This window comes from Podarcis tiliguerta (assembly GCF_965153285.1).
Source record: "Podarcis tiliguerta genome assembly, chromosome: 6".
NCBI lineage: Eukaryota > Metazoa > Chordata > Lepidosauria > Squamata > Lacertidae > Podarcis > Podarcis tiliguerta.
In genome coordinates this window covers 40,563,891-40,591,659 of record NC_139539.1, presented here as the reverse complement: position 1 = coordinate 40,591,659, position 27,769 = coordinate 40,563,891, and the positions used below count along the sequence as shown (strand labels likewise).

The window sequence follows — 27,769 nt, the reverse complement described above, 5'->3', positions numbered from 1 at the left end:
TACTACTACTACTACTAATAATAATAATAATAATTTATTTATACCCCGCCCATCTGACTGAATTTCCCCAGACACTCTGGGCGGCTCCCAATCAAGTGTTAAAAACAGTAAAGGTAAAGGTACCCCTGCCCGTACGGGCCAGTCTTGACAGACTCTAGGGTTGTGCGCCCATCTCACTCAAGAGGCCGGGGGCCAGCGCTGTCCGGAGACACTTCCGGGTCACGTGGCCAGCGTGACATTGCTGCTCTGGCGAGCCAGAGCCGCACACGGAAACGCCGTTTACCTTCCCGCTAGAAAGCGGTCCCTATTTATCTACTTGCACTTAAGAGTGCTTTCGAACTGCTAGGTTGGCAGGCGCTGGGACCGACCGACGGGAGCGCACCCCGTTGCGGGGATTCGAACCGCCGACCTTTCGATTGGCAAGCCCTAGGCGCTGAGGCTTTTACCCACAGCGCCACCCGCATCCCTAAACGCTGTACTGTTAAAAACAGTACAGCGTTACATATTAAAAACTTCCCTGAACACGGCTGCCTTAAGATGTCTTCTGAATGTCAGGTAGTTGTTTATCTCTTTGACATCTGATGGGAGGGCGTTCCACAGGGTGGGCGCCACTACCGAGAAGGCCCTCTGTCTAGTTCCCTGTAGGTCTGTACTCTGGTCCTTGTAGTCAGTGGTGCTGATAGGGCTGGACCATGGGACACAACTGCAAGAGGAAGGACTGTAGTTCAATGGTAGAGCATCTGCTTTGCATGCAGAAGCTTCCAGGTTCAGTCCCTGGCATCTCCAGGGAGTGACTCTTGCCAGAAACCCTGGAGAGCCACTGTGAGTCAGTGCAGACATAACTGAGCAATGGCCTGATTTAGGGGAAGGTAAGTGCCCTGTGCTCCCAAAGGGCACCACCATGGTAGTCCCTGGCTCTTCTTTTTTGAAACCCTTACAGCAGGGTTTGGTGCACAGTTGCCTTTGGAGCAATGCTCTAGACAGTTGTACCCACCCAGGTGCCTCTGGTCTTCATGTGGGCTCCATAAACACTCTGAGAAATTAAAAAGAAAGATAAAACTATCCAGAGCTTTCCTCTGAATGCAGCAGCTTGTTTGCTCTGCTGCTTTGTTTTGTTTTGTTGTTTTTTAAAGTGTTGACTGCTTCCACCACCAAGAGGAGGAAGTGCCACCACTAAGCAAACTTTTTTCCAAAATGTTCTTTTAGAGATTGTCAGGTATGTTGGAGCCAAAGCGTCCATCAGCCTCTATAAAAAAAGTTTTGAAAAAAAACTAGGAAAGGGAACTTAATTTGCTTTCCTTCTGCTTGTTAAGGGATGGGGAGGATGAGTCCTTTTTATTTCTAATTTTTGTATTTGTGGGAGGATATCCATTCTTTCGGCGTTTCCGTGCACTGGTCTGGTTCACCAGAAGCGGCTTAGTCATGCTGGCCACATGACCCGGAAGCTGTACGCCGGCTCCCTCGGCCCATAAAGCGAGATGAGCGCCGCAACCCCAGAGTCGGTCACGACTGGACCTAATGGTCAGGGGTCCCTTTACCTTTTTTCCATTCTTTCACCTCCTTTTAAACTTTCCTGGTTGTAGGAAGGTAACAGACAGGTTCCTTTCTTTCCCCTCCTCTAAGCAAAAGAGAGAACTAGGGTTCTGTCCATTCCCTTCTCACCATTTAGAAGATGGGAAGCAACTAGGGCCTCCTGGTAGAGGAAGCAAAGTGTTTCAGTGGTGGAGGAGGGTCTGGAAGTCATCTTGCCCAGGGCTTCTTGAAACCTGGCACAGCCACTGCACATTGTATCCCTGCAACAAGTTGTGCTTAAGAATTGAACTAACCATCTAAATAGCTAATATCTATTTTTGCAGCTCCTTCTTCTGTTAACCGTATGACCCTACCCAAAGGTAATCACTACTGATCCATTTACCACTTTGATTATTATTAATTTTTACATTCTCTTGCACTGTTGCTTGACCATTGCAATGACTTTGGTATGAAATTTAAGTGCCTCTGAAAGTTGAATAACTTTGGCTGGCCCAAACATCATGACAAATATCCCTAATAATTGAACCTCATTGGGGTAGGGGATCTTGATTTCTGTTGCACAAATTGTTGTTGATGTTGCCCCCTACCGCAAAGGAAGAATATTTTAATTAGTCTGCATGGATGAATTTTGGGGGCTGATGCTAAAAGTGATGGGAGGTGTTTCTCACCCTCCTTTTTATTTTTGCAAGGTGACTTTTGCCCTTCATTGTATTTATGTTCCTTCTTTGTAAAGCTCTGTCTTTGCAAAGAATGTGGATTAACTGTTAGGGCCCTCTTATGAAGAGGGCAGAGAAAAACAGAACCTTGGATAGTTCTAAGTGAACCCTGTTGGCTGAAGTCCTCTCCTACCAAGGTAGCTTTATGAAGATGTCCCAGCCGAGGCCAGAAGCCAACTGAAGGCTGGTAAGACCTGTTGCATGGTTGGTTCCACCTGTGTAGAGGAGCTGGCTGAGTTGTTAAAGGGCCTTCACTGATCTTGTAGCCTTTGACTTCTGCAAGGCTGATTCCTAATCTGAGTCCATCAATGGAGGCAGGGCTGTGTTCTGTGTCCAAGAGGTCCCCAAATGCAATACTGGCTATTCTTCCTCTGAGGAAATGGCTTTAGTGGAGTTCTCTCTGCTTCATGCTGCAAGGTCCCAGAGTCAGTGGTCATGATACCCAAAGATATTAAGCACCAGCTCTTGAGTGGACTAGCCCATGAGGGACACCTGCACCTTACATGTATCCTTTTGCCGGTAGCACGTCCTGAACGTCCTCGTGATCTTGAACTAACTGACCTCGCTGAAAGGAGTGTGCGGTTGACATGGATTCCTGGCGACGACAACAACAGCCCTATCACAGGTCAGCACTTGTTCCTCTACTTTGAAACCCTACAGGTGAACCGTGTTGCTTTGGTTTGGTTTCCTTTCTAAAAGTCAGCTGGCCGATAATTATGTCGCAACTTTAGCAAGCCTTCACACTCTGCTCTTCTAGATTACATTGTGGAATTTGAAGAGGATAGATTCCAGCCTGGAAGTTGGCACAACCATTCCCGTTACCCAGGAAGCGTGAACTCTGCTATCCTGCGCCTTGCACCCTACGTCAACTATCAGTTCCGAGTAATAGCTGTGAATGAAGTAGGAAGCAGTTACCCCAGCTTGCCTTCTGAGCGATACCATACGAATGGGGCACGTAAGTACTATTTGACTTGAGTGGGTGGGTATATTTGAAAGGAAAAGAACACTTACATAAAATTATGCAATTGTAATGTACGCAAGAACAAGGACAGATAAAAGAGAGAGACACTAAGAATGTGGATTCTGTCAAGCGTTACCTTTTTAGGTAGCCCATATTCGTCACTATGTATGCTCATCAAGCAGTAGTGGCCAGTCTCAGTTCCCTGGAAAGTGGGCCTGTGAAATATATGCATGCACCTGTTTGTCATGTTGTCCCATTACATTAGATTTAATGTGTACACATAAAAACATTTTTGGTGCATCCTACCCATGTCATTCAGAGATAGGCAATCTGCAGCCATTCAGATGCTGCTAAGCTGCAACCTCCATCAGCCCTAGCCGGCATGACCAATAGTTAGGGAGGATGCGAGTCAAGTCCAACAATATCTGGAGGGCCACAGAATTCCCATCCCTGGTGTAATGTACGAAGCAGCCCTGAGCTTTTTCTGAGTCAACCAAGTATCTTTAGGCTAATGGGCTTTTGTCAGAGATCCTAACAGATATGTACTGGCTTGGTATTTTAAGTTTAAGATTTTGGACTGTAGATGTGCAAGGGGAACCTCACAAATAAATACTTTTCTCAAATTAGGGAAATGATGGGCTGGATTTTGATATTTTTTTTGTACAAAACATCAAAGAAGGCATGTTTCTGTTGTAAGGCTCTTGTGCATCTTAATTTACTCATAACCCTTTGTTTAAATATGTGGTGGGAAACATGACCTCATGGGCCATAAGCAGCCCTTGACCAAATTCCATGCAGCCTCTGCAGCTGATTAGTTCAGGCCAGTGTTAATAGAAACACAGAAGGAGAGAGAGAAAGGGTAGCATACACAGAGGGAATTCTCTGTAGTGCTGTACACCGTAACCACTGTCTCTCTAGCCTTACCAGCATGAGCCGCTGCTCCACACTGACTTTTTTGAGGGGGTTAATGTCTCTTCATAGTTTCCCCATCTTTGTTTTGAGTGCTTTTTAAACAACTGACACCACCAGTGTCATAGTAACCTTAAAAGTTTGCTTTGCAAATAGCTTTTTTAGTACCATAGCAATTGCATAGGTCTTTCCTTTTGGCAGAGGCTTTATGTGGGTCTCCCCTTTGTGTTCTAGCCTTCACAGAATCATAGAATCATAGAATCATAGAGTTGGAAGAGACCACAAGGGCCATCGAGTCCTTGGCTCATGTTAAGTTTGTGGTCAACCAAGACTCCTAGATCCTTCCTATGTGTGTGTGTGGGGGGGGAAGATTATTCCTTTAGCAATATTGCAGGGTATAGAAAAGGTTGCGGTAGCTGTGTTGTAGCATTCAATGCTTTAAAACAAATTTCATCTTTTAATTTATTTCAGGTCCAGAAATTAACCCCACAGGAGTTAAAGGAGCAGGAACAGCCAAAAATAACATGGTGATATCCTGGACGGTGAGTTAACATGGGGGCTATTGTTTATAGCACATTCTTTTCCTGCATACAAGGTTTGCATTCCATGGCCTTTGCTGCAATAAATTTTATCACAAGCTAAATAACTCTGCATGTTATTTATTTATAATAAGTCTGCTGCAGTGAAAACAGAGTGTCCTGTGACACAAAAATTCATTGACAATAATGTACAAAAAAAATTCAACACCTTCTGATACTTAAATGATGTTTACAATGCCAAAATAATAATGGCATGCACAATCCAATATCTCAAAGCCAAACAGTCCAAATATTCCTGCAGCAAGTCGAAGAAAATAACTCTCCATGTGTATACTTGTTGCTGGTGCAATTCATATAATTGGAAACTGTGCAGTTATCTCCAAAGTGATATTTTTTTTTATATTATTATTATTATTATTATTAGAATTTGAATTTATATACCGCCCCATACCCAGAGGTCTCAGGGCAGTTCACAGAAAAGTCTGCTGCAGTGAAAACAGAGTGTCCTGTGACACAGTAAATACTCAGGCTGCATATTTGGGTATAAGCTTTTGTGGGCTAGAGTCCATAAAGGCTAAGAGGAGAGCTTGAAAACACCCATACAGAGGGAGGGAGGGAGAATCTGCCAATGGAGGGCAACATTTCATGCATCTGATAAAGTAGACTCTAGCATATGAAAGCTTATGACACCATGGGCTTGTTAGTCCTGTTTGTTTTTAGATTCATCTATGATTCTGTATCCTCTGGAGTCACAGAAACACTGTTCAGGTGGCAGGGATAGCAGCTGGTGTTCAAAATTAACAAGAGTAATAATGGATTTCTTACTTTTTGTGTATCCTTTAAGCCGCTAAATGCAACCCAAGTTTACGGCCCCAACCTCAAGTACATTGTGAAATGGAGAAGAAGAGACACCCGGGAGAGTTGGAACAACAGGACGGTAAAGGGTGACACCAACCAGTTCACTGTCACACAGACGCCCATCTATACACCCTACGAGATCAAAGTGCAGGCCAAAAATGACTATGGGGTTGCTATGGAACCTGAGACCGTCATTGGCTACTCGGGGGAAGATTGTGAGTATTCTCATAGATGTAAAGAGTTTGGGGTACCAAAAAAGACTCCACCACTGGCGGTCTTGCAATCCAAGATCTTATGTGATTGGCTCTGTTAACAGGAGGCATTGAATTCCAGTGCCAGGCACTTTGGAGAATGAAACACTCATGTAGAAACTTCAGAGGTCTCTGGAGTGCCCCAACAGACCATTTAGCTTGCATGCCCATGAACTTCAAATTAACTCATTTTTCTTGAAGATTTATATTTCCATCTCTTATCTATTTAAAACACACATATCTTCTTTATTTAAAGCAGTCATAGAATATTTAAGGCAAGCTAACAGCACACATGAAAAGCAACAAAACATGCCAGCCATGAATAACACACTATATCAGAGGCAGAACAGCAGCAGACAATATAGTTACTAGGCTGCCTCAGCATTTTGAGGTTAGAAAAAGATATTATTCCATCTTATGGGTCTAGAACAGACTCGGAGAGGTTATATGAACCAGCTGTAGTCACCAGCTTCATTGTCTGGCTAACGAAGGTAAGTAAGTAAGTAAGTAGATAAATAACATTCATGTGAATGGGGATATAAATAAAAAGTTACATGGATAAATACAAGAGAGTGTTGGATGTAAATTGTGGATACTTGGGCTCAAATCCGTATTCACTTTTACACTGATTTCATCAGGAGAGTTAAGCACAGGCTTAAACCTTTTCCATTACAATCACTGGAATGTAGAAGTGCTTCATTCCACCTTTAAAAGGCATCCATCTTCCATAACTTTTACTCCTATTCATTTCATATATTTATTGCTCCACAGGAGGTTCATTCTTTTGCTGTGTTTTAAAAGGGAGGAGGAAGCATTGATCATGTAGACCTAAATGCTTCGGAGACTTCTGAACATTCGTACCTTGCAGTCATGCTGTTGGTGGAGGGAATAGGGACTGTTAACACACCATATGGTAGCGGTTTTATTCACAAACAAACCTACACGGGAGTCTTGGTCAATGGCCAGCATTCATTGCTAAAGGCAGCTTGGAAACAGGTGTCCACTTATCTGTACGGCAGTCCCAGACATGCTGAGAACCAGTAGACTCTAGGATACAACCATGCAGTGAGATCAGAGTTACAGTGCTTGGATCATCAGCCTGGTGCTCTCTGCCTGATTTTAGCGCCCACAGTTTATGATTCTTAAAGAATCATAAGAAAGTTTCATGCTGGAATTATTTCCAATGTTCTCAGGAACATAAGAAATTCACCTGAGTCCTCAAACTATAATCCCCTTTTATTATTCCATAACAAAATTCAGAAGTGACACATGAATCATATCCTCTGCTGCTATGTTCTGTAGCAGAGGTGGAGAACATTTGGTCCTCAGAATGTTGCTGGACTACAACTTGAATCCTTCAACATTGGTCATACGCTGGGTGGCTGGGGCTAATGGGAATTGGAGTCCAACAACATCTGGAGGGCCATAGATTCTCTCCCCCTGTTCTGAAATCATATCCCAAAACAAAATCAATAGTCACCAAGTGAATTATGCCCTTCAGCAGCTGCCAGATAGGTCTACAAGTCACAAAAGTGATTGCCAGGCATTGAAGTTAAATCTATATGTGATGTTTGTTTTGGTCATTGTGGTTCTCCAGCAATCATCTAAAAGAATTGCTGAATAAGCCAACTCTCAAAAATATATTATTCACTTTGAATTAGCAGTGTAACACATGCCAAGGGCTCTGTCGGGTTACAAGGTTTAGAAGTAGATATCTAGTGATCAAAATCAGAAGGAAGTGGTTGTTTTTTAAATGGCAACCCAAGTTAAAGGGTGTTCAAATGCCTCCTGAAAATTGGGTGAGTATCTAGGGAGGTCAGGTATATTCTACTATGTTCTACCAGGGCTTAAAGAGAGAGGGATCAATCTAGAATGCCCTGCTTGTCAAGTCAATATGTACAAACCTGGTTTATGAAGAAATCTCAGTTGATTTTAGGGGTTGCCTCTTTACTGTGTCGTGCCACAATCTTGTTAGCATCTTTACTCTAGGTCAGGCTTCCTCAACCTCGGCCCCCCAGATGTTTTTGGCCTACAACTCCCATGATCCCTAGCTAGCAGGACCAGTGGTCAGGGATTATGGGAATTGTAGTCTCAAAACATCTGGAAGGCCGAGGTTGAGGAAGCCTGCTCTAGGTTCTTACAGGCCTTCTTGGTTAAAATCACCTTGTGGATTGTGTTCAGAAGGCTCTAGCAAAGCAAGGCAAATAATGGTGTCATACACTTCCACGTGCTGTTCTTAAAATGAATTTTATTCTGTGTAATTTTGTATAGATACAGATTAACAATGTAAAAAATAACTTGCAACAACAAAGAAATAGAAAGGCGAAGTAAGTGGGGGAGGGGAGAAGATGAGGTAGGAAAGGAGGGATGTAAGAAAGAAAAAGTGCTGCAATACAATGGGAAGAAAAGGACTGTGGCAGAAAAGGACTGTGGCTTCTCCTTTCTTGCTTTGCAAAATACAGCTAATTAACAGTTGCAAGCAACTATGAATGACTTGTTTTTTTCAGGACCAAGGACAGCGTAGCCAGCCTCTGAAAAAGTGCTTGCTTATCAAAGTTTTATCACCTTGAAAGATCACAGAATTCACTTCTATTCCTATTAATAAGTAGAGCAACCCTTCCTTCCAGGTTGTATGTAAGGTCACAATGTGTAAATGGGAGTGGGCAATCCATTTTATAGTAAAATTTTGCTGCACCAGAAATCACAACTGGTTCACACATCAATGCTGTGTTAATTAATTAACCATTTGCAGCGGGGAAGGTGAGAAAATGGGTAAACTGATTCTGTTGATGATGTTTTCAGTTGTGCATATCCTTCATGGCTGCAGTTCACAAGGGGGCAGGGAGGGGGGAGGGTGAAGAAATGCCATCATCCTCAACTTAGTAGCCTGCAGAAAGAAATACAACATGGTATCTGGGTTTTCTTCCAATTAAAATGTAACTGTTCACTTAGGGTTGTCATATTTCGAAAAGTGAAAATCTGGACACAAAAGTTGTTGAGCTCGGGGGGGGGGTAAATTGTTGAGTTTTTGAGGGGTTTTTTCAAAATCTCCCTAAAAAGTTGAAGTTTTTGAGCTATTTTTAAAGAAATTTTAAAGAAATTCACCACCAAAAAGCTTTCCCTGCACATTTTTTCCATTTTTTGTAATTTCCGCCTGGACGCTATTTCCCAGATATGGCAGCCCTATGTTCACTGCAAACTGAAGTACTGTTCTCAAACTATCCAGATACATTGTATGTAAACTTGCATCCAGTCAGTTGCCTGGTAGACTTTTTTCATTTTGTTTTGTCTTTTGTTATCCACACTTTTTTCTATTATCTGTGCTCTACCCAGCCCTGGAGGAAGGGGCAGTAAGAGCAAATCAGCTGTCCCCCACCACATGGTGTTCAGCCACAGGAAACACTTTCCAGCAACAGCTGTTTCCCTCCTCATTGGCCTGAGCATCATATCCTGTCCCCAGGGAATGGGAAAATACATAAGCAGGTTTTTCCTCCCATCTGCTCTGTAGCCCAGCCAGCCTGCTTCCCAGGAAGCCTCTCATCCTGCTGGGGTAGCTTCCTTGCTGTTTAAAGAGGAAAGCGCTTTTTTAAAAAGGGGGGGAAAGGAAATGAATAACAAGCAAGGCAATAATCTGCATTGGTATTTTGAACAATAAGAAGCTACAGTGGATGCAGTAACAACAAGTAGAATCTATTTTACCAATGAGATAAAGTAAAGAACTTTATAACTCCTGTAAATAGTACAATGCAGACATTTTCAAATTCTGGTTGTAGATGACTAAGCACTCAATAGGCCAAACTCTTCCCTGGAAACCTCTTTAATCACATACCGCCTTTTACTTAGGGCAGAGTGGTTGTGTGGGGTTTGTTTGTTTTTATGGTGCTGAGTGATATGAAAGAAGCTTGGTTGTTCATGGCATGTATACTTTCCCACTGTTCTATCTTATAAACAGGTTTTGTAGGGGGCGGGGGCTTTGGAATTGTTTCAAAAATCAGTAATATGTGTTTAAACAGACGTGCCAAGAGAAGGAACAAGTTTCTAAACCACTGATACCCAACATGGTAGCTTCCAGGTGTGTTGTTGGACTGCATTGGCCCATCTCAGTGCTTTTAATGGTCAAGGGTAAAGGGAGTTGCAGCTCAACAACACCTGGAGTCAAATATGTCTCTGTCAGGCCACCAACTCTCCTTAAAGCTATGGACAAAATGTTTCTGCACTTATTCCCTGCAACAGGAGTAACTTTTCTCTGGGTTAACAACTGCTGGATAAAGAAATTTACCTCAACGGTTCCTATGGAAATATTTACCATATCAATATTCTGCAAATCTCTCTCAAAGAGACAGTTCTGAAGCTGAAATTTAAGACCTGCTGCTTGCCTGTGCTGTGAGGTGTTCTCCTCTTAAATGGGCATTTCTCCATCTGAAATTGCTTACTACTGCTTGTGGGGACTTTCAATTGTAAATGATTTTATGGGCACAGCATGAACTTGATTTGTTGTGAATCAAACACCTCTGAATTTAAAAGGCATTTGTATAAATCTCTAGAGTTGGCAGTTTTCTGTTGTCAGGTGAACTGTGAAAACCTATGAGGGCACTGTAACATTGTGAGTGCACTGGTGAGGTAGGCAGAAAAGAGAAATGTGAGAAATACAGGAAACTGGCACCAGAGTAGAATGGATCCCGCCATCATGCAAACGCTTGTCAAAAATGTGCCCTTGAAATTGCTTTCTATCTCCACATGATGGCAGCAATGTTTAAGAGCAGCCTCCTGTTTACATGATTTTCTTTGGGTAAACCACTGCAGCATCTAGGGAGGGAAATGGGGATTTTCTTCAAATTTCTGTGTATGCTTAATATCTGCTTTGCTTTATTCTTGGCAACTTAGATCCTAAGGCCGCTCCCACTGATATTAGACTCAAAGTTGTAAACAGCACAGCAATCAGCCTGCAATGGAGTAGAGTGTACCCGGAAACCGTCCAGGGACAACTTAAGGAATACAGAGTGAGCAAAACCCAAACCCAATCACATTAATGTGGCTAACACCCAACACTAATGATGACTGATGGTTACATTGTCTTTTACACAATGGAGATGACATGAAACACCCAGAAATTGCTAAATGGCATTGAAGACTATTATTATGTAAACAATAAGTATTTGCAGTTGTGTTGGTGGGCGGGTGATAAAGTACAGATATGTAAGGGCATTGCTGAGATACAGAAACCAAAATATTATTACCAGTTGTATATATCCCCTCCACCCACTTCAAAGAGCTTAGGCAAGGAGACCAGCCTTTTCCTTGAAATTTATGCAGTTTTAAATTAGTGTGCCAATTGTGGTTTCCTCCAAGAATCCACCAAAAAATAATTCTGTGATTTGTTTTGAAGGGTTGCTTTGGGGGGGGGTTAGGGCTGGGGGAATGAGGAAGGGAGACCAGAGAGACAAAGCATTTTTTTAATTGCTCTTTTTCAATAGGGAATCCAATCCAAGTTTGATTTTAGCAATTGTCCATCCCCTATTTTGAAGAAAGCCTGTTTTGATCATTTGAATGTTAATTGGCTTCTTCCTGATTCAAAATCATGAGTTTGTACTTAGCCTTGAATTGAAAGCAAAAAAAGTCTTCATTTCAAAGACTCATATACATATGTGCAAAAAATAAATTTGATCTCTGCGTTTATTACAATTTAGATTCTCCCTTCTTATGGACTGGCACATTTTTTTAACCTGTTGTATTTCATGTTCTAAAGTTGTGCTATTGAGAGATATTTTTCTACCATTTGGACGGTAAAAATGTGCTTCCCATAAGCATTAGAAGCCGTGTAACATTCTGATCATTCATAGGGCAACACATCAGATACCTTCCTAGCCAATCATATCCAAAGTACACACTATACATTCTAGACATCTCTAGGGAACTTCTAGACCAGGTGTTCATTCAGCATTCATGCTGATATGTTTGTATGGAGGTTATACAAGGTTGCCGGATAGTGGCTGTTACTCCATACTTTCTAGAACACTTGTCAATTACTTTTATTTTTCAGTGAGAAAAGTAACAGAGTAATTGCACTAGAAAGTGAGATAACATACCGGTATATTTTTTTCTGAATGAGCAGCCTGTCTGGAAGCACCCCTAGTTGTGAACATCCAGTTATTGCTCAGTCAGTTAGAAACAGAGAGTTCCAAGTAGCTGCTATCTTATGAGGTCTTTCTGCTTATAAAACAAAACCAACAAACTGTTTTTAATGTGGTTAAGAAAATCAGCTCCTAGAGCAGTTTCCCCTGACTTCTGTGTCATCCCCAGTGTGTATTTAGCATGTCATTAATCAATACACTAAAGTTCTGTTTCGGCCTAGTCAGAATTCAAGGATTGTGCTCAGGGATAATAAAAAATGTCTCCAGAAAACCAAACATGTTCTGTCCTCAAGTTCATGTTGTTTTTTTTCTCTCTCTCTGTTTTCTGTCTTACCAAACAGAAAACAAGCAAAAACTCACACAAATCAGCAGCGAAATACTTTCTTTCAAAATTGATTTATATCACTGCCCTGGGATCTTTGGATAAGGGGTGGGATATAAATCTAATAAATAAAATAAATAATAAAATAAAATATATTTGAAGCATTTGCACATTTCTCAGATCTGAGAATTTTCATTCATAGGGTATTTTTTTGTTTTGTTTCTGCCTCTGTACTGGAGTCTGGTTATGTGTATATATATATATATATATATGCTTTCGTAGATTTTCACGGGTACAGGAATGCAGGTTTTGGTGTCCTCGGGTGTCTTCCCGTGTAAAAGTTGGGGTGTCTAGGCGACGTTTCGACGAGGTCTCACTCGTCATCTTCAGGCTGGTGCTTTCGGCTTCTTGTTACTGGAACAGAGCAGGATCTCAGTGTTTGAGTTCCTATAAATACTGTTGAGGAGGTGTGGTGTATAGCCTCCAATGTTCTGGGCAGAGAGGAGGTTCCCAGGCTAGTGTGCCTTTTCTTCTTTTGTTCCTTAATTACTTGAGGGATATCTTGAGTGATTTCTTGAGTGATTTCCTGAATCCCACTTAGGTGGGTCATTAGGTGTGGATTAGTTGCTAAAGCCTTCGTGTCTTGAACTCTTGAACTTTGTGAAGAGTTTTTCTGAGAAGATGGCTGTACTGCACTTGGTTGTGCTCTGGCTTGGCTTCGTGTATAGGGGCGAGCTGTGGTTTTGTGGCCTGTGCCAGCCAGATCTGTGTAGGGATTGCAGGGGGGTGCAGCATCCGGAGGTGCCACCCTGGTTTGGCTACTGGATGGTGTCTGTAATTTATCTGTGGAGAGGGTCTGGGTTTGGGTCTGGTGTGGTTGATTGGTGATGGCGTTCTGTGTGCCTCTGGATCTGGTGTCAGATTTTGTGGGGAGGGCTAATTTCCAGATGTCTGGCAAGCGGGATGTGTCGTCACGCTTGTTCATGTTGTGAGGGTGTTTCTCTATCTCGATGGCTTCCATGATTATTCTCTTGTGGTGATGTTCCATGTTAAAGAGCAATTTGGAATCTGCAAAATTAATTTCGTGTCCTGTTTCTTTCATGTGTTGGAAAAGAGAGGAAGTTTTTTCTTCTTTTTTGACGGCATTCTTGTGTTCTGCGATACGTGCATTTATTCGTCTGTTTGTTTGTCCAATGTACGTGGCTGGGCAGACTTTGCAGGGTATTTCATAGACCCCTTGGTTTTCCAACTGAATTTTATCCTTGGGGTTTCTGAGGATATTGGCTATTTTTTGGTTGGTGCAAAAGGCTGTTTTGATATTGTGTTTATGGAGGATTTTGCTAATTTTATCTGTAGTGCCCTTGATATAAGGAAGGAGGGCTATGCCATTGTTTTCTTCTGTGTCTTGGTTTTTGGGGGGTGTTTCTTTTTGGATTAGCTTCGTAACCCTGTTTTGCTGGTATCCATTGGCAATTAACACATTTGAGAGATTCTGTAACTCAGTTGTCAAGTGGTCTTCGTCAGCCAGGCGTTTGGTTCTGGAGATGAGAGTCTTGGCTACGGAGTTTATTTGTGCAGGGTGGTGGTGTGATTGTGCATGTAAGTAGCGGTTGGTGTGTGTTTTTTTCCGGTAGATAGTGTGTCCTAGGGAGCCATCAGGTTTTTTGTAGATTAGGACGTCAAGGAAGGGAAGTTGGTTGTTGGCTTCTATTTCCATCGTGAATTGTATTTTGGGGTGTAGGCTGTTGAGATGTGTGAGGAAGCTATCCAGTTTTTCCTTCCCGTGTGGCCAAATTACAAAGGTGTCGTCAACATATCTGAGCCAAAGTTTGGGTTTGTGTTCTGACTTGTCTAAAGCATTGGTTTCAAAGTGTTCCATGTACAGGTTAGCGATGACCGGTGAGAGGGGTGATCCCATAGGTGCTCCTTCTACCACACCAGACCCAAACCCAGACCCTCTCCACAGATAAATTACAGACACCATCCAGTAGCCAAACCAGGGTGGCACCTCCGGATGCTGCACCCCCCTGCAATCCCTACACAGATCTGGCTGGCACAGGCCACAAAACCACAGCTCGCCCCTATACACGAAGCCAAGCCAGAGCACAACCAAGTGCAGTACAGCCATCTTCTCAGAAAAACTCTTCACAAAGTTCAAGAGTTCAAGACACGAAGGCTTTAGCAACTAATCCACACCTAATGACCCACCTAAGTGGGATTCAGGAAATCACTCAAGAAATCACTCAAGATATCCCTCAAGTAATTAAGGAACAAAAGAAGAAAAGGCACACTAGCCTGGGAACCTCCTCTCTGCCCAGAACATTGGAGGCTATACACCACACCTCCTCAACAGTATTTATAGGAACTCAAACACTGAGATCCTGCTCTGTTCCAGTAACAAGAAGCCGAAAGCACCAGCCTGAAGATGACGAGTGAGACCTCGTCGAAACGTCGCCTAGACACCCCAACTTTTACACGGGAAGACACCCGAGGACACCAAAACCTGCATATATATATATATATATATATATATGGCCATGAGTGATTCTTGACAAATTAAAATTTCATTCTACTACTACTACCACTACTACTAATAATAATAATCAGTGAGAGATGAGGGAAGACTGCAGTTTGAACCCTAGAAGCCTGGTCTTTGCTGAGGGGGCAGTTCTTTGTTAGCCATTGCATAATCTGCCTAAATGGTCTTGACCAAGAGTCAGCTTCCATATGTCTCTGTCTCCCCATCTGTAAAATGAGCAATAAACAGTATTGACTTCCTCCTCCCCTGTGGAATGGTTGGTGAGATCGAACTAATCCTTGCGTGGAAGAAGATCCATAGTGACTTTGTCCTTGAAATCCAGTTAACACTCAAATGGGAAAAACATCACTCACCTTGCATGTTTCTTGAAGGCCTACTTCTGGAGAGAAAGTAGTTTGCTGAAGAATCTATGGGTCTCTAAGAAAAAGCAGTCTATGGGTTTTACTGGAGACCGGACACGGGGCATAGTGTCCCGACTGTTTCCTTACAGCAACTACAAACTGGAGATGGTTGTAGTCAACGGGAGAGGAGATGGGCCTCGAAGTGAAACTCTGGAGTTCACAATGCCTGAAGGAGGTAGGTCTCTGCATAATATTGGCCCAGCTTGGCAGAATCCCATCCTTTTATGTGTGAAGGTAGAACAGAACACGGTCTTATTGAGAGCCTTAGAGCTCCTCAGGTTCTATGTCATCGGTCCTGATAAAGACTTCAAAAAGGATTTTCCACTTGAAATGAATAGTTAGGCTGGCTTCAGCTGCCAGATTACTGTGTGCTCCTGCAGTGTGGAGCAAGGCAAAAGTCAACACAGTGAAGCCCTAAGGAATGAGGCTGTTCTGATTCATGGGATTGTTTTTTACCAGCTTCAGACTCATAATACATAAGAGATTATGATAGACAAATGAATGCACAAGGAAACTAGCTGAAAATGGGTGAGTTAGGCAGAGCACGATACACTGACTTTTGACACCAGGTTTTATTTCTAGCTCTCCTGTTTGTCCTCTTAAGTATTCTCAGACAAGTCTCTCTTAGCTTTATTCTGTAAAATTGGAACAGTCGTGAGATCCATTGCCGCACGTGGCAGTATGATCTATGGAAGGGTTTTATGTTGCAATTACTACCTAACTCTACAAATTCCATCTGATTCTTAACATACTCAAGGATAGATTTTATGGTAGAATTGAGAGTACTGCCTGTATTTGCTTTCACAGCTAGATCAATAGCTTTTCATCAGTTCTCATAACTAGCAGTGAAAGCTTCTTTAATGTTTACAGTTGCCATCTCATATCACTCTAATGGACCATGCTTTGACTGATAAGCACCAGCGCCTTTATGATTCTAGAGATACTTAAAACCACAGAATTGCACACCAGACAGATATCTTTGTTCTTGAAGATTCTTCCAAGAATTCATTCCAGTTGTAATTTTTAGAAAATGAAATCCTGGGGTCCGCCCCCCCCCCCCCAGCTGTTGCTGGTTTTGGTAACTGGGTTGAATGAAATCTGCTTTCTGCCTTGCTAGTGAGCCAAATTGTGCATTTATATGTATCACACAGAAGCTTGAACTGGGTCCACTGCTTGAGTGCACTTAAAAGGTAAAGGGACCCCTGACTATTAGGGTCCAGTCGTGGCCGACCCTGGGGTTGCGGCACTCATCTCGCTTTATTGGCTGAGGGAGCCGGCGTACAGCTTCCGGGTCATGTGGCCAGCATGACTGAGCCGCTTCTGGTGAACCAGAGCAGCGCACGGAAACGCCATTCCTATTTATCTACTTGCACTTTGATGTGCTTTCGAACTGCTAGGTTGGCAGGAGCAGGGACCGAGCAATGGGAGCTGACCCCGTCGCGGGGATTCGAACCGCCGACCTTTCGATTGGCAAGTCCTAGGCTCTGTGGTTTAACCCACAGCGCCACCCACATCCGATACTTACTTACTTGCCAAATGATCTTTTGCTATGCATAGAATTATACTGGTAAGCCCTGGAAGTTTCAGCATAAAACTCTGACCAGCTGCATATTGGAAAGGCATTTAAAAAATCCATTCCATTTCATTGTAATGCAGGGAGGTGAGAGCCCTGCATCCATCGGGTCAGCCAGCAGTTCCACACATATGTGGATCTCATCCAGGCAGCAGGCAAAGGAGGATTAAAAACATCTGTAGGAAAAGACCAAACACCCTCACAAAGAAACAGCTTCACAAATGATTGAGTTCCTAATGCATTTTGAGCAAATCTCCTTTATCAAGGAAATTTCCTTCCAAACAGTCTTTTCAAGAAGCATGGACGGAAACTACCTTTATAAAAGCAATTTTCTTGACATCATTTGTGAAGCTGTCTTTTTTTACTCTCTGACCCAGATACCTGCCCGTGAAGGGCATGGCAGGAGAGTGTCTTTCCCCAGCAGCCTCTTCCTACATACTTCAATACCCTGCTTGTGAGCCCCCACCTCTCAACTCTCACATCAACATCAATAGGACTTAGATGGCCTTGGCTTTGGTTGCATGAAGCATCATGGATAAAATGTGGCTCAAAGTTGAGTGTTGTGATTTGTGCTCAGATAAGCCTTGTGTGCTTTGAGCATAGGAAACAGAGCTGGTTATGGTGAGGGACTTTAGCTGTGATGAAAGCAAATGGGCCAAGAAGGCACCATCCCAAAGAGACAGAATGATGAAATCCACTTACATATTAGGTTATCTGTACAGTTCCAGGCAAGGGTAAGAACTGTAGGTTTTTAATTACATGAAAACTGCATCTGGCAATAGACAAGCTCATAGGAGCGGCTTAGCCCACAGAAGGAAGCACAACACGTGCACCAACAACTAAATTTGTACAACTAAGAAACAGTAGGATAGGTTCCTGTTAATGGATATGCAGGCATGATTGTGTTGCACTGAAACTGCATCTTATACAGCTCCTACCAAGTTCTCCATGCCACCAGACTCAAACTTTTCTATATGCATACTCTTGACCAGTCTGCCTTCTAAGTTACCTTACCTTATACGTCTTTTTCCTCTTCCCTTTTCTCTCTTGGACCCATCTTTCCCTGAAGCACCCAGTCCCCCAAGGTATTTCCGAATCCGCCAACCAAACCTGGAAACCATCACTATGGAATGGGAACACCCTGAACACCCCAATGGCATTCTTATTGGATACACCCTTAGATACCAAGCCTGTATGTCCTGTGCTGGTTTTTGTTTGTTGTCTCTTTATTAACCAGGATTTAGAATCTAATTTATCTGGAATTAGAAAAAACAATACTAATAAATCAGTGGAGGGGAAATCAGGAATTCAGGATTTAGAATTTCTTTGGGAGGTGAATTGCATATCTTAGTGCAGGAGGATTTCATAGGAATCACTAACAGGCTAATTTCCAGACAGATGTGACAAATTTTCTTACTGATCATTTTGATTCTTTAGTTAAATGTTATTGACATAAGAAGATATTTCCAAGAATATGGCCAGTGGCACCTGAAAATGTACCTCCTTCCCACCCCTTGATAGAATTTGAACAAGCATGCATCTAACTTCCTAAAATCTCCTGCCCCTAACTATTAGGAAATGCATGAACAATGTAATTTTTGCTCAAATAATTAGTGCAAAAGCTCTCCACCATAACAAATCCCTGACTTGAAAGCCCCTGCAAAACTAACATGGTGTTTTATCTTTGGCCTACATGGGAGCTAAAAGTTTAATTAGCTTAATTAAAGTTCTTCCTTCTTGAATGCATAACATTCCCCAGCCGTTTTTGCTTGAAAGTCCTCTAAAATGAACATGACCCATTTTAAACAAAGCCAGTGCTTTTGTCAGGTGTAAGCCTAGCCTGAGAAATGGTGAGATGCATAGCATAGCATGTTTCTCAAAACAAGACTGAAGCCTACACAGCCTGCCTCTCTCTCCAGTTAATGGATCCAAAAGTGGCAGAACAATCGTGGAAAACTTCTCTCCTAATCAGACAAAGTTTATACTCCAGAGGACGGACCCCATATCACGCTATAGATTCAACCTGCGTGGCAGGACACAGATTGGGGAAGGTGAGCCTGCCACGGGGGAGTCACCACTTCCACTGAATGAAGGTAAGTGAGAACATGATGCCAGTGTAACTGGGGTGAGAGAGGTGTGCCCTGCCAAGCTGGACATAGGAGCCGCATTCAAGAGTATTTCAGAATCCATGCACGCCTGTATAAAAACCAACCTTTGACGTGTGAGGTCTTAGCCTGCTGTAAATTGAGCGAGAATCATTTGCAGCCTCTTAAATATGCCCCCTCCCCGTCCCACAAAAGTAGCTCTCTTAATCATGTCCCATTGCCATATAAAATCCTTATCAAAACTGCTTGTGAAGTTCCATGTAGTTCTATGTGGGAGTTCTAAATTGTGCAATTAACACTGTGTGGCGTAGGAGAGCACCCATTGGCTCCACTCCAGCTGTTGCTTCCCCTGCCAGTCCTGACCACACATCAGGGGAAGATCTGAGAAATGTAGGCTTTCCACTGGATTCAGAAGACATCTCCACATGAAGTTAGTCACATGATTTAGAATGTCCACACAACAGCTTTTGGAGTGACATTGATGCTGGGAAGTGACAGGGAGTACAACCGCTTGGAGTTTTTAACAATCAAGTGGAGTATAACTTTTATGAAATAAATAAGTACAAGAGCCTCATGCTGCCTGTCCTTTGCATCTCTGCCTCATGTGAAACATTTCAAGTCTTCATTTCTTTCCCCAGACCCTAGCCTGTCCCTGTACTGTAGGCATACTCTCTTTTTTCAAAAGGTGCAAGATAACATTGATAAAAGATTCCACGTCATTTCCCACTGCTTCTCCTTTGTGAAATGATTTACCATAAATTATTTCTCCTGCTATGTGAGAATACAGATTTCCCTACTATAAAAGACATTTTAAAAGGATTGTGTGTTTCAAAGGAACAGCTGATAACAAAAATTGCAAAGCAGCTTTTATGCAAAACCTCTCGATTTTATTCTATAGCCAGCTTTCCTTTAAGCTTCTATTAAGTACTTTTTTCAGTGCAAATACTGGAAGAATGAGCTTTTAATAACCTTTGTTGTTCATCAAATGTATTCAAATGATTTGAATGTGTTTCCTTTTTACCCCAGCCACATTTTTAAATAGCAGTGCTGTCCTATGTATTAACGGTTCCATTGTGTTTTATTGGTGTTAAATTGAGTATTTATATTCAAGAATGATGGATTTAGCTGTATTATTTTTAAATAATGAGTGTGTTGCAGAAAAGCACTTCAGGGGTATCATATATATCCTGCATTGTTTTTCAAAATAGTTAGTTGCATCATTTGGGTCTAAAAGATATCTTTATCCAGCAGGTTGTTTGAAGGTACCAATGGCTAAGCATCACTCTTGGCATACAGTTGCTAATTTTAGACAGGGTGGACTGATTTAAACCAAGGCGATTCAAATTATTTAAATAAGCAAGGAAAAGACTGTCATTGAATCAGGTTTCCCATTTATATTTCGTCTCATATTTCCTAAAGTGTGATGCAGATCTGACCAGTAGACCATGTTCATTTACAACTAGTTAAAGCAGGAATAGGGGAAATGTAGCCCTCTGGATGTTAGACTCCAGCTCCCATCATCTGTGATCACTGTCCATATCAGCTGGGGCTGATGGGAACTGGAGTCCAACAATGTTTGGAGAACAACAACTTCCCTATGTCTGAAACAGAGCATTAATTATACTATTGTTTCAGTTTTGCAACCAAGCCTTGCCTCCCATAGTCAAACAATATGCATTTTGCATGTTTTTCTTTTCTTTTACCAATAGAAAGAATCTCTTTAAAATATTTCCATATAGATTCTTTCTGAAACTATGCAGATGACAGTTTGCAAGGTTAACAGCACAATCCTGCATGTTTACTTAGAAGCAAGTAGCCTTGACTTCAGAAGGGCTTTCTTCAAGTAAATGTGTTTATGACTGTATCCTAAGGATAGAAATGTAGGAACCTTCACACCCGTACAATGTGGACTTCAGTTCTTCTTTCCAGTATTACTCCTTTCTGCTTCACTTGGCCCAGCCACACCCTCACGGGGCGGTGGGAGGGGAGGGGGGAGTAGCAAACAAAAATGAAGTGCTTATGGCTGATAGAACAAAGCAGGATTCATTGTTATTGGGCAGACTAAAGCAGTTTATTTTCATCTGGTGAAGATAAAGTGCCTATGTTTGGTAGGTGGAGTGTAAATCTCCATTAGTGAGAAATGATCAGCTTGGTTTTTCATTTACATATAAAAGCCATCTTTATTGGGTAGAAGACATGCGGTTAGAGATTGACTGTAGAGTTAACACAACACTGTAACTAAACCACCACAAATTATGAGTTTGCAAAAAAAAAAAAGAGAGAGAGAGAACCTCAATAGGCTCCTTGGGTTTGGCAAAGGAGATGTACAGTAGTTCTTCCACCATTGGCCATCCCACTCACTTGCCTGCATGGAATTCCTTGTTGCCTAGAGCAACCAGGCTAGTTGATAAATTCAAGGGTGGACGAGCATGCCTGTAGCCTCATTACTTAATGTCAAACTAGATGATTATGAGAAACTTAGTATTTATAATTTAGTTATTTTTCAACTAAATACCTGTGTGTATGTGGTGGTATACCAATTTAATAAATAATAATTAAGTTTTTATATTTTAAAATTAATCATCATTTTTTTAACCCATTCAAGTTTTTAGGCAATAATAGTATTTCATTCTCTCTGTCTCCATCTCTCTCTCTCTCTTTCTGATTCTCAAATATATGTTTGTGACATGATTTTATCCAATATTAACAGGTTTCAAAGTTGACTAACATGCCAGTAACTGTTTGTGTTTGGCACTGCTGGGTCTTTTGCAAAGTAGATTGCTTTACTTGAGGTTTATTTTTACCTTTAAATGATAAGCAATCATTTTCACCACCACCACCTTGCTTGCCATAATAATTTCAGATTTTAAGCAGCTCTCAAGTTTTTATTTTACTGACATTAGCATCCAGCTTCTTGTATATTGTGTTGATTGGCTCACTATGTATCTGCCCACTCACAGGTCCATTAAGTATAATTTTCTCCCTTTTTTGAAACTTGACATGTTTTTCAGGTTAGGGTATATCAGATTTGCACTAAGCAAGTAGAGAAGAACTGGCTTTTGGGCAAGCAGGCTGGACTGATGCTAGCTTAAAACAACAGCTCAAGAGGGGGAAAGGGTTTGAACAGAACCCCATGACTCCACCACCACCAGCACCCCACATTATCTCTCCTAACCTCCAGCCAGGTTCCAGACTAACCCCACTACCAAACTAGGTTCCTTCCCCCTAAAAGAAGCCTTGCAGGTTTTATGTCCTTCCTGACCTTTTCTAGCCTTTTAGGAAACACCCAGGCCACTTGGGGTCGGTAGGTTCCCCCCCGGCACCATGGCATCTCCCTTTGCTTACTCCCTTTTCCTTGGCAGTTTCACAGCAGTAGAATAGAATTATTTCCAGTGGTCTCTGGTTGGAAGATCACTTTTTCTTTTACTAGAACCCATATGAAAACAACCTTACATGATAATGCAGTGCTTTGGTATAGCAGTCGCCATTTTCATCCCAGAAGTCTCGTGGGAATGACACTTTGTCATCACCTACTGTCGTTCCCAGATAGATTCTGGCAGAAGAAAATGGCTGCCAGCAGCCTGCTGGGAAGAGCTTTGTTTGCTACCTCGGGTAAGTCCCTTATTTTTCTGCCCTTCATGACCCTCTGTCCAGAAGACACCACCTCTCCTGTTACACTGCTTACAAAATAAATGTGGTGAGGGGGCCATTTTGTTCAACCAATGATGCTGCTTGATCAAAATACCCATCTATTCTGAGGGAAGCAAAGAGAGAGAGAGAGAGAGAGAGAGAGAGAGAGTTTTTATTAAGGCTAGCAAAAGTTCTTAGGGGTATTGGACAAGGCTGCCAGTTGTTGACTTCAATAAGGGCTTGGCAATAAAACTCATTGAGTGACTTCGGGCAGATGCTGACAGGGCTGTGAATACAACAGTTGCTCTGCCATGCAATCTCTTCCCCGCCTCCCCAGGACAGATCTGCACTGCCCAGAAGACAAGTATTTTTGCAATGAGATATTAATGTACAATTAAGACTATAATGTGGAAGTTTTTAGAGGATAATCTACAATATGTTCTACAATTATTTCTTTTCATTTATGCTAAGGAAATAGTACTTTCTAGAGAAAAGGTTTCCTACACGGTAACAGTCTTTACGGTTGTATATACCAGGGAATGAAGACCAACAATATCTCCCAGCTGTTGGAGAGTTATGGGAATGTGCTTTGTTACAAAATTAAGCAGTTACGTGCATTTGAAAGAAAGAAGACAGAATGTGAATACTTTTAATAGAAATTGTATATCCTTTGTTAGCTTTTGTAATAATAATCCATTCTTCTGTAAGGCAATCAGCTCACACAACGTAAGAACATCTCTGCAACTTGATATACTATTAATCAGGCTTAAATACTTCTTATTGATAGAGAAACTTATAAAACAGATGCATCCAATAGCCTCCTGAAAACTGCAAAAAAATGAGCTAGAGATGCACAGCCTTTCCCATCACTGCTGTAATCAACAAACGACCCTCCATAGGAAAATGCCACAACTTGCAGACTTGTAATAGGATAAAATACTCTTTGTGAAATATCCGTCAAGCTAAGTGAAAGTTCAATAGCCCTCTGGGAAGTGAGTTCAAAACAAAGCTGACTCTTAACATTCTGTAACGTTTCCAGAACGACCCCCAAATTCAGCTCAGTCTCTCACATTATTTAATGAGCCGTTGCTTTTTATCTCCTGAATGGCAATATGTGGGGAAAGTATTTCCCTGAATACACATTTTAAAAATGAATCGCTTCCCATATTTCTATAAGTGGGCAGGTTCCGGGTATGTTATATATAGCACTTGCTGATAATGTTATCAGATATTTCTTCCCATACTGTATTAAGGGGGGGGGGGATAATGTTCTGGTTGACAATAGCTAGTGAATGCACTGCAACTTTTGAACTCTGAAGGTGCTTCCCGCACTAAATTTTGATTTTTCTTAGAATTTGCAAAACTGCTTTGAGGAAGAGTGGAGAATTTAAATAATGGTTCAGAATCTTATTTCTAGACACATTTTTCCTGGATTTGTTGTATAGCATCTATGCATTTGTTATGTTGCTGGTAATTTGAATTAGCCCAAGAGCAATCATAGCAGTCTAAAAAGGCTTTCTTGTAACAATTTCTGTAGAAGAAATCTGGGGAGCGGTGAATTAGAAATTTTTCCTTCAGATTTGCAGCAAACCATGGTTTGTCGTTTCAACAGAATGTGGCAAACTGTTGCATGCAAACCGTTGTTTACAATCAAATTGGGATACCAAACCACAGCTAGATTCTCATTTGAGATCCTGGTTTTATTGTAAATTATGGGTTCCATAAACCATAGCTTGCCACATTTAGAGGAAATGAAAACGTATGGTTTAGCACAAATTTGAAGCAAAAGCTTCAGATCTGCACCCCTTGTGTTCAGTGGAGAAAGGAAGGGGAAGGAGGAACAAGCAAGCCTGACACTTGGCTAATTCTCATAATGACAAACCATGAATTGCTGTTATGTCTGAATTACTCTATTGCTAATCTGTTTGCATCACAGTAATCGAGTCCAGTGTCTCCCAGCCTATTGCATTAAAACAACAACTATATATATAGTATATATATATATATATATATATGCTTTCGTAGATTTTCACGGGTACAGGAATGCAGGTTTTGGTGTCCTCGGGTGTCTTCCCGTGTAAAAGTTGGGGTGTCTAGGCGACGTTTCGACGAGGTCTCACTCGTCATCTTCAGGCTGGTGCTTTCGGCTTCTTGTTACTGGAACAGAGCAGGATCTCAGTGTTTGAGTTCCTATAAATACTGTTGAGGAGGTGTGGTGTATAGCCTCCAATGTTTTGGGCAGAGAGGAGGTTCCCAGGCTAGTGTGCCTTTTCTTCTTTTGTTCCTTAATTACTTGAGGGATATCTTGAGTGATTTCTTGAGTGATTTCCTGAATCCCACTTAGGTGGGTCATTAGGTGTGGATTAGTTGCTAAAGCCTTCGTGTCTTGAACTCTTGAACTTTGTGAAGAGTTTTTCTGAGAAGATGGCTGTACTGCACTTGGTTGTGCTCTGGCTTGGCTTCGTGTATAGGGGCGAGCTGTGGTTTTGTGGCCTGTGCCAGCCAAATCTGTGTAGGGATTGCTGCACCCCCCTGCAATCCCTACACAGATTTGGCTGGCACAGGCCACAAAACCACAGCTCGCCCCTATACACGAAGCCAAGCCAGAGCACAACCAAGTGCAGTACAGCCATCTTCTCAGAAAAACTCTTCACAAAGTTCAAGAGTTCAAGACACGAAGGCTTTAGCAACTAATCCACACCTAATGACCCACCTAAGTGGGATTCAGGAAATCACTCAAGAAATCACTCAAGATATCCCTCAAGTAATTAAGGAACAAAAGAAGAAAAGGCACACTAGCCTGGGAACCTCCTCTCTGCCCAAAACATTGGAGGCTATACACCACACCTCCTCAACAGTATTTATAGGAACTCAAACACTGAGATCCTGCTCTGTTCCAGTAACAAGAAGCCGAAAGCACCAGCCTGAAGATGACGAGTGAGACCTCGTCGAAACGTCGCCTAGACACCCCAACTTTTACACGGGAAGACACCCGAGGACACCAAAACCTGCATATATATATATATATATATATGCTTTCGTAGATTTTCACGGGTACAGGAATGCAGGTGGAGCAGAGGATGTTGGTGACTTCAAGTCTGATTTTATTGGCTTCATCTGGATTGATTTTGGTTAGGCTAGCTTCGACTCCGCATATGATGTTTTCCGTGGGGATGCGTCTCGGGGCGACTGCAAAGTTGAAACCTTTGGAGAGTACTTTGGTTTCAGTTGAGGTGAGGATCCTGTCTGATATGTTATGTACTGTTTGTTTCATGGGTTGTTGTGGAGGGTGGCTGGGCTTCTGGCGTTTCTCTAGTTTGTGGAGTTTGTTGGTGTGTGTGTCTGTCTTGTGTGAGGTCTCCGTTTCAGCTCTCCAGACGGCTAGTTGTTTGCATTTGTCCCAGAGTGCAGGGTGGATTTTGTTACAGAGTTTGAGGTGAAGAGTGAGTAGATCTTTGTTGGTTTGGTTTAGTAGGTATCTTTTCTTGTGTAGTTCGTTTCTGATTAGAGACACCATCCAGTAGCCAAACCAGGGTGGCACCTCCGGATGCTGCACCCCCCTGCAATCCCTACACAGATCTGGCTGGCACAGGCCACAAAACCACAGCTCGCCCCTATACACGAAGCCAAGCCAGAGCACAACCAAGTGCAGTACAGCCATCTTCTCAGAAAAACTCTTCACAAAGTTCAAGAGTTCAAGACACGAAGGCTTTAGCAACTAATCCACACCTAATGACCCACCTAAGTGTGATTCAGGAAATCACTCAAGAAATCACTCAAGATATCCCTCAAGTAATTAAGGAACAAAAGAAGAAAAGGCACACTAGCCTGGGAACCTCCTCTCTGCCCAGAACATTGGAGGCTATACACCACACCTCCTCAACAGTATTTATAGGAACTCAAACACTGAGATCCTGCTCTGTTCCAGTAACAAGAAGCCGAAAGCACCAGCCTGAAGATGACGAGTGAGACCTCGTCGAAACGTCGCCTAGACACCCCAACTTTTACACGGGAAGACACCCGAGGACACCAAAACCTGCATATATATATATATATACACACACACACACACACACTATATATACTATACACACACACACACACACACACACTATATATACTATACACACACACACACACACACACATTCATATAAAATAAAGATATTCTGAAAAGGTCTGATATACTCAAAACTACTCTTTCTCCCAAACCTTTGCTTATCTTTCCAAGATACCCAAGTATAGTTGCTTTGCTACAGAGAGCCAGAGCTCTGTAGGCCCTGCAACATTTAATGGAACTTACGGAAAAGTTTGAACAACAAAGGAGGTGAACTGTGGTCTTATGCTTAAAAAAGAAAAACACCCTCCTGGTAGCATTCTAGCAGCCAAGGTCCTCTTTCATTTTCATGCTGAATTCTACCCACAGCTGTCATGTGTTAAAGTGACAGTGTGCAGACTGCCACCAGATGCAGAAGATTCTTCATACCGTGATTATTGTTGCTTTGTGAGTGTTCAAAGCAGTGTGCGAAACCCCAAACTATATTGACTTCTGCATGTGGTGTCGGTAATGCAGGACTGCCTCAGTGTATGTGGCAACACAACTGGAATTCAGCAAAGTTTTCATACTGTAGTGATCTTGTGGGTCAAGGGAATTGTCCCTCAGTGGAATCTCATGAGTGAGGTTTTGCAGGATCGTCAAATAAAAGCGGAGATGTGTACCACTCAGATTATTAATGAATGTTGAGCAGTCTCTGTAGGCAGAACGTTTAGGCCCATCAGACACTCCGCAATACGCAGCTAAGCATTTGGAATTGCACAAAAGCATGTTGCCTAGAGGGAGCCTTGCCAATTTTCTTTTCTCCTACCGATGCAGGGGAGGCATTTATAAATGGAAATGAAGATCCAAGCCACAGCTTCCATTTCTCGCAGACGTTATTTGAGCCAGGGGATGCGAATGAAATACAGTATTCCTGTGGTTATTTGCATTGCCTATTGTCTCATCCATCATAAGTGTCTAAGAATCGATAATGAGCTTGCAGCCAAGTTGCAGTAGAATAGAATTTGTCCTGACATTTAGGGGACTCAAATGGAAGCTGACAGGATGTGAAAGACCCATTTGGTTGAATTTAAAACCACAAACTGCGGAACTTTTGCCCTAAGAAATGAAGATACGGTGAAGGAAACCAAATCAGCTGTGTCTCCCTCCGTTGGTTTGGATGGTCGTTTATGGTAAAGATTGGCCGGGGGTAGCCGTGGAATATGGAGGACTAACACACCTTCTCTTTGTTACAGCCTCAGCCTG

At 42.2% G+C, this 27,769-nt stretch overlaps 1 protein-coding gene across 34 annotated transcripts in view; it reads left to right on the top strand.

The window, feature by feature from the left end:
* NFASC (neurofascin) overlaps positions 1-27,769 on the top strand; it is a 176,671-nt gene that overhangs the window by 111,199 nt on the left and 37,703 nt on the right. For 14 of the 34 annotated variants that reach the window (XM_083445468.1, XM_083445451.1, XM_083445465.1 and 11 more), the window contains 9 exons: positions 1,857-1,892; positions 2,773-2,874; positions 3,007-3,204; positions 4,591-4,661; positions 5,503-5,731; positions 10,652-10,767; positions 15,131-15,335; positions 17,803-17,925; positions 18,653-18,826. In XM_083445468.1, coding sequence (XP_083301594.1) covers positions 1,857-1,892; positions 2,773-2,874; positions 3,007-3,204; positions 4,591-4,661; positions 5,503-5,731; positions 10,652-10,767; positions 15,131-15,335; positions 17,803-17,925; positions 18,653-18,826 — 1,254 coding nt within the window. Of the gene's footprint in view, positions 1-1,856; positions 1,893-2,772; positions 2,875-3,006; positions 3,205-4,590; positions 4,662-5,502; positions 5,732-10,651; positions 10,768-15,130; positions 15,336-17,802; positions 17,926-18,652; positions 18,827-22,384; positions 22,546-27,769 lie in introns of those variants that run through there. The other 20 variants (XM_083445454.1, XM_083445443.1, XM_083445453.1 and 17 more) reach the window with 9 other exon arrangements.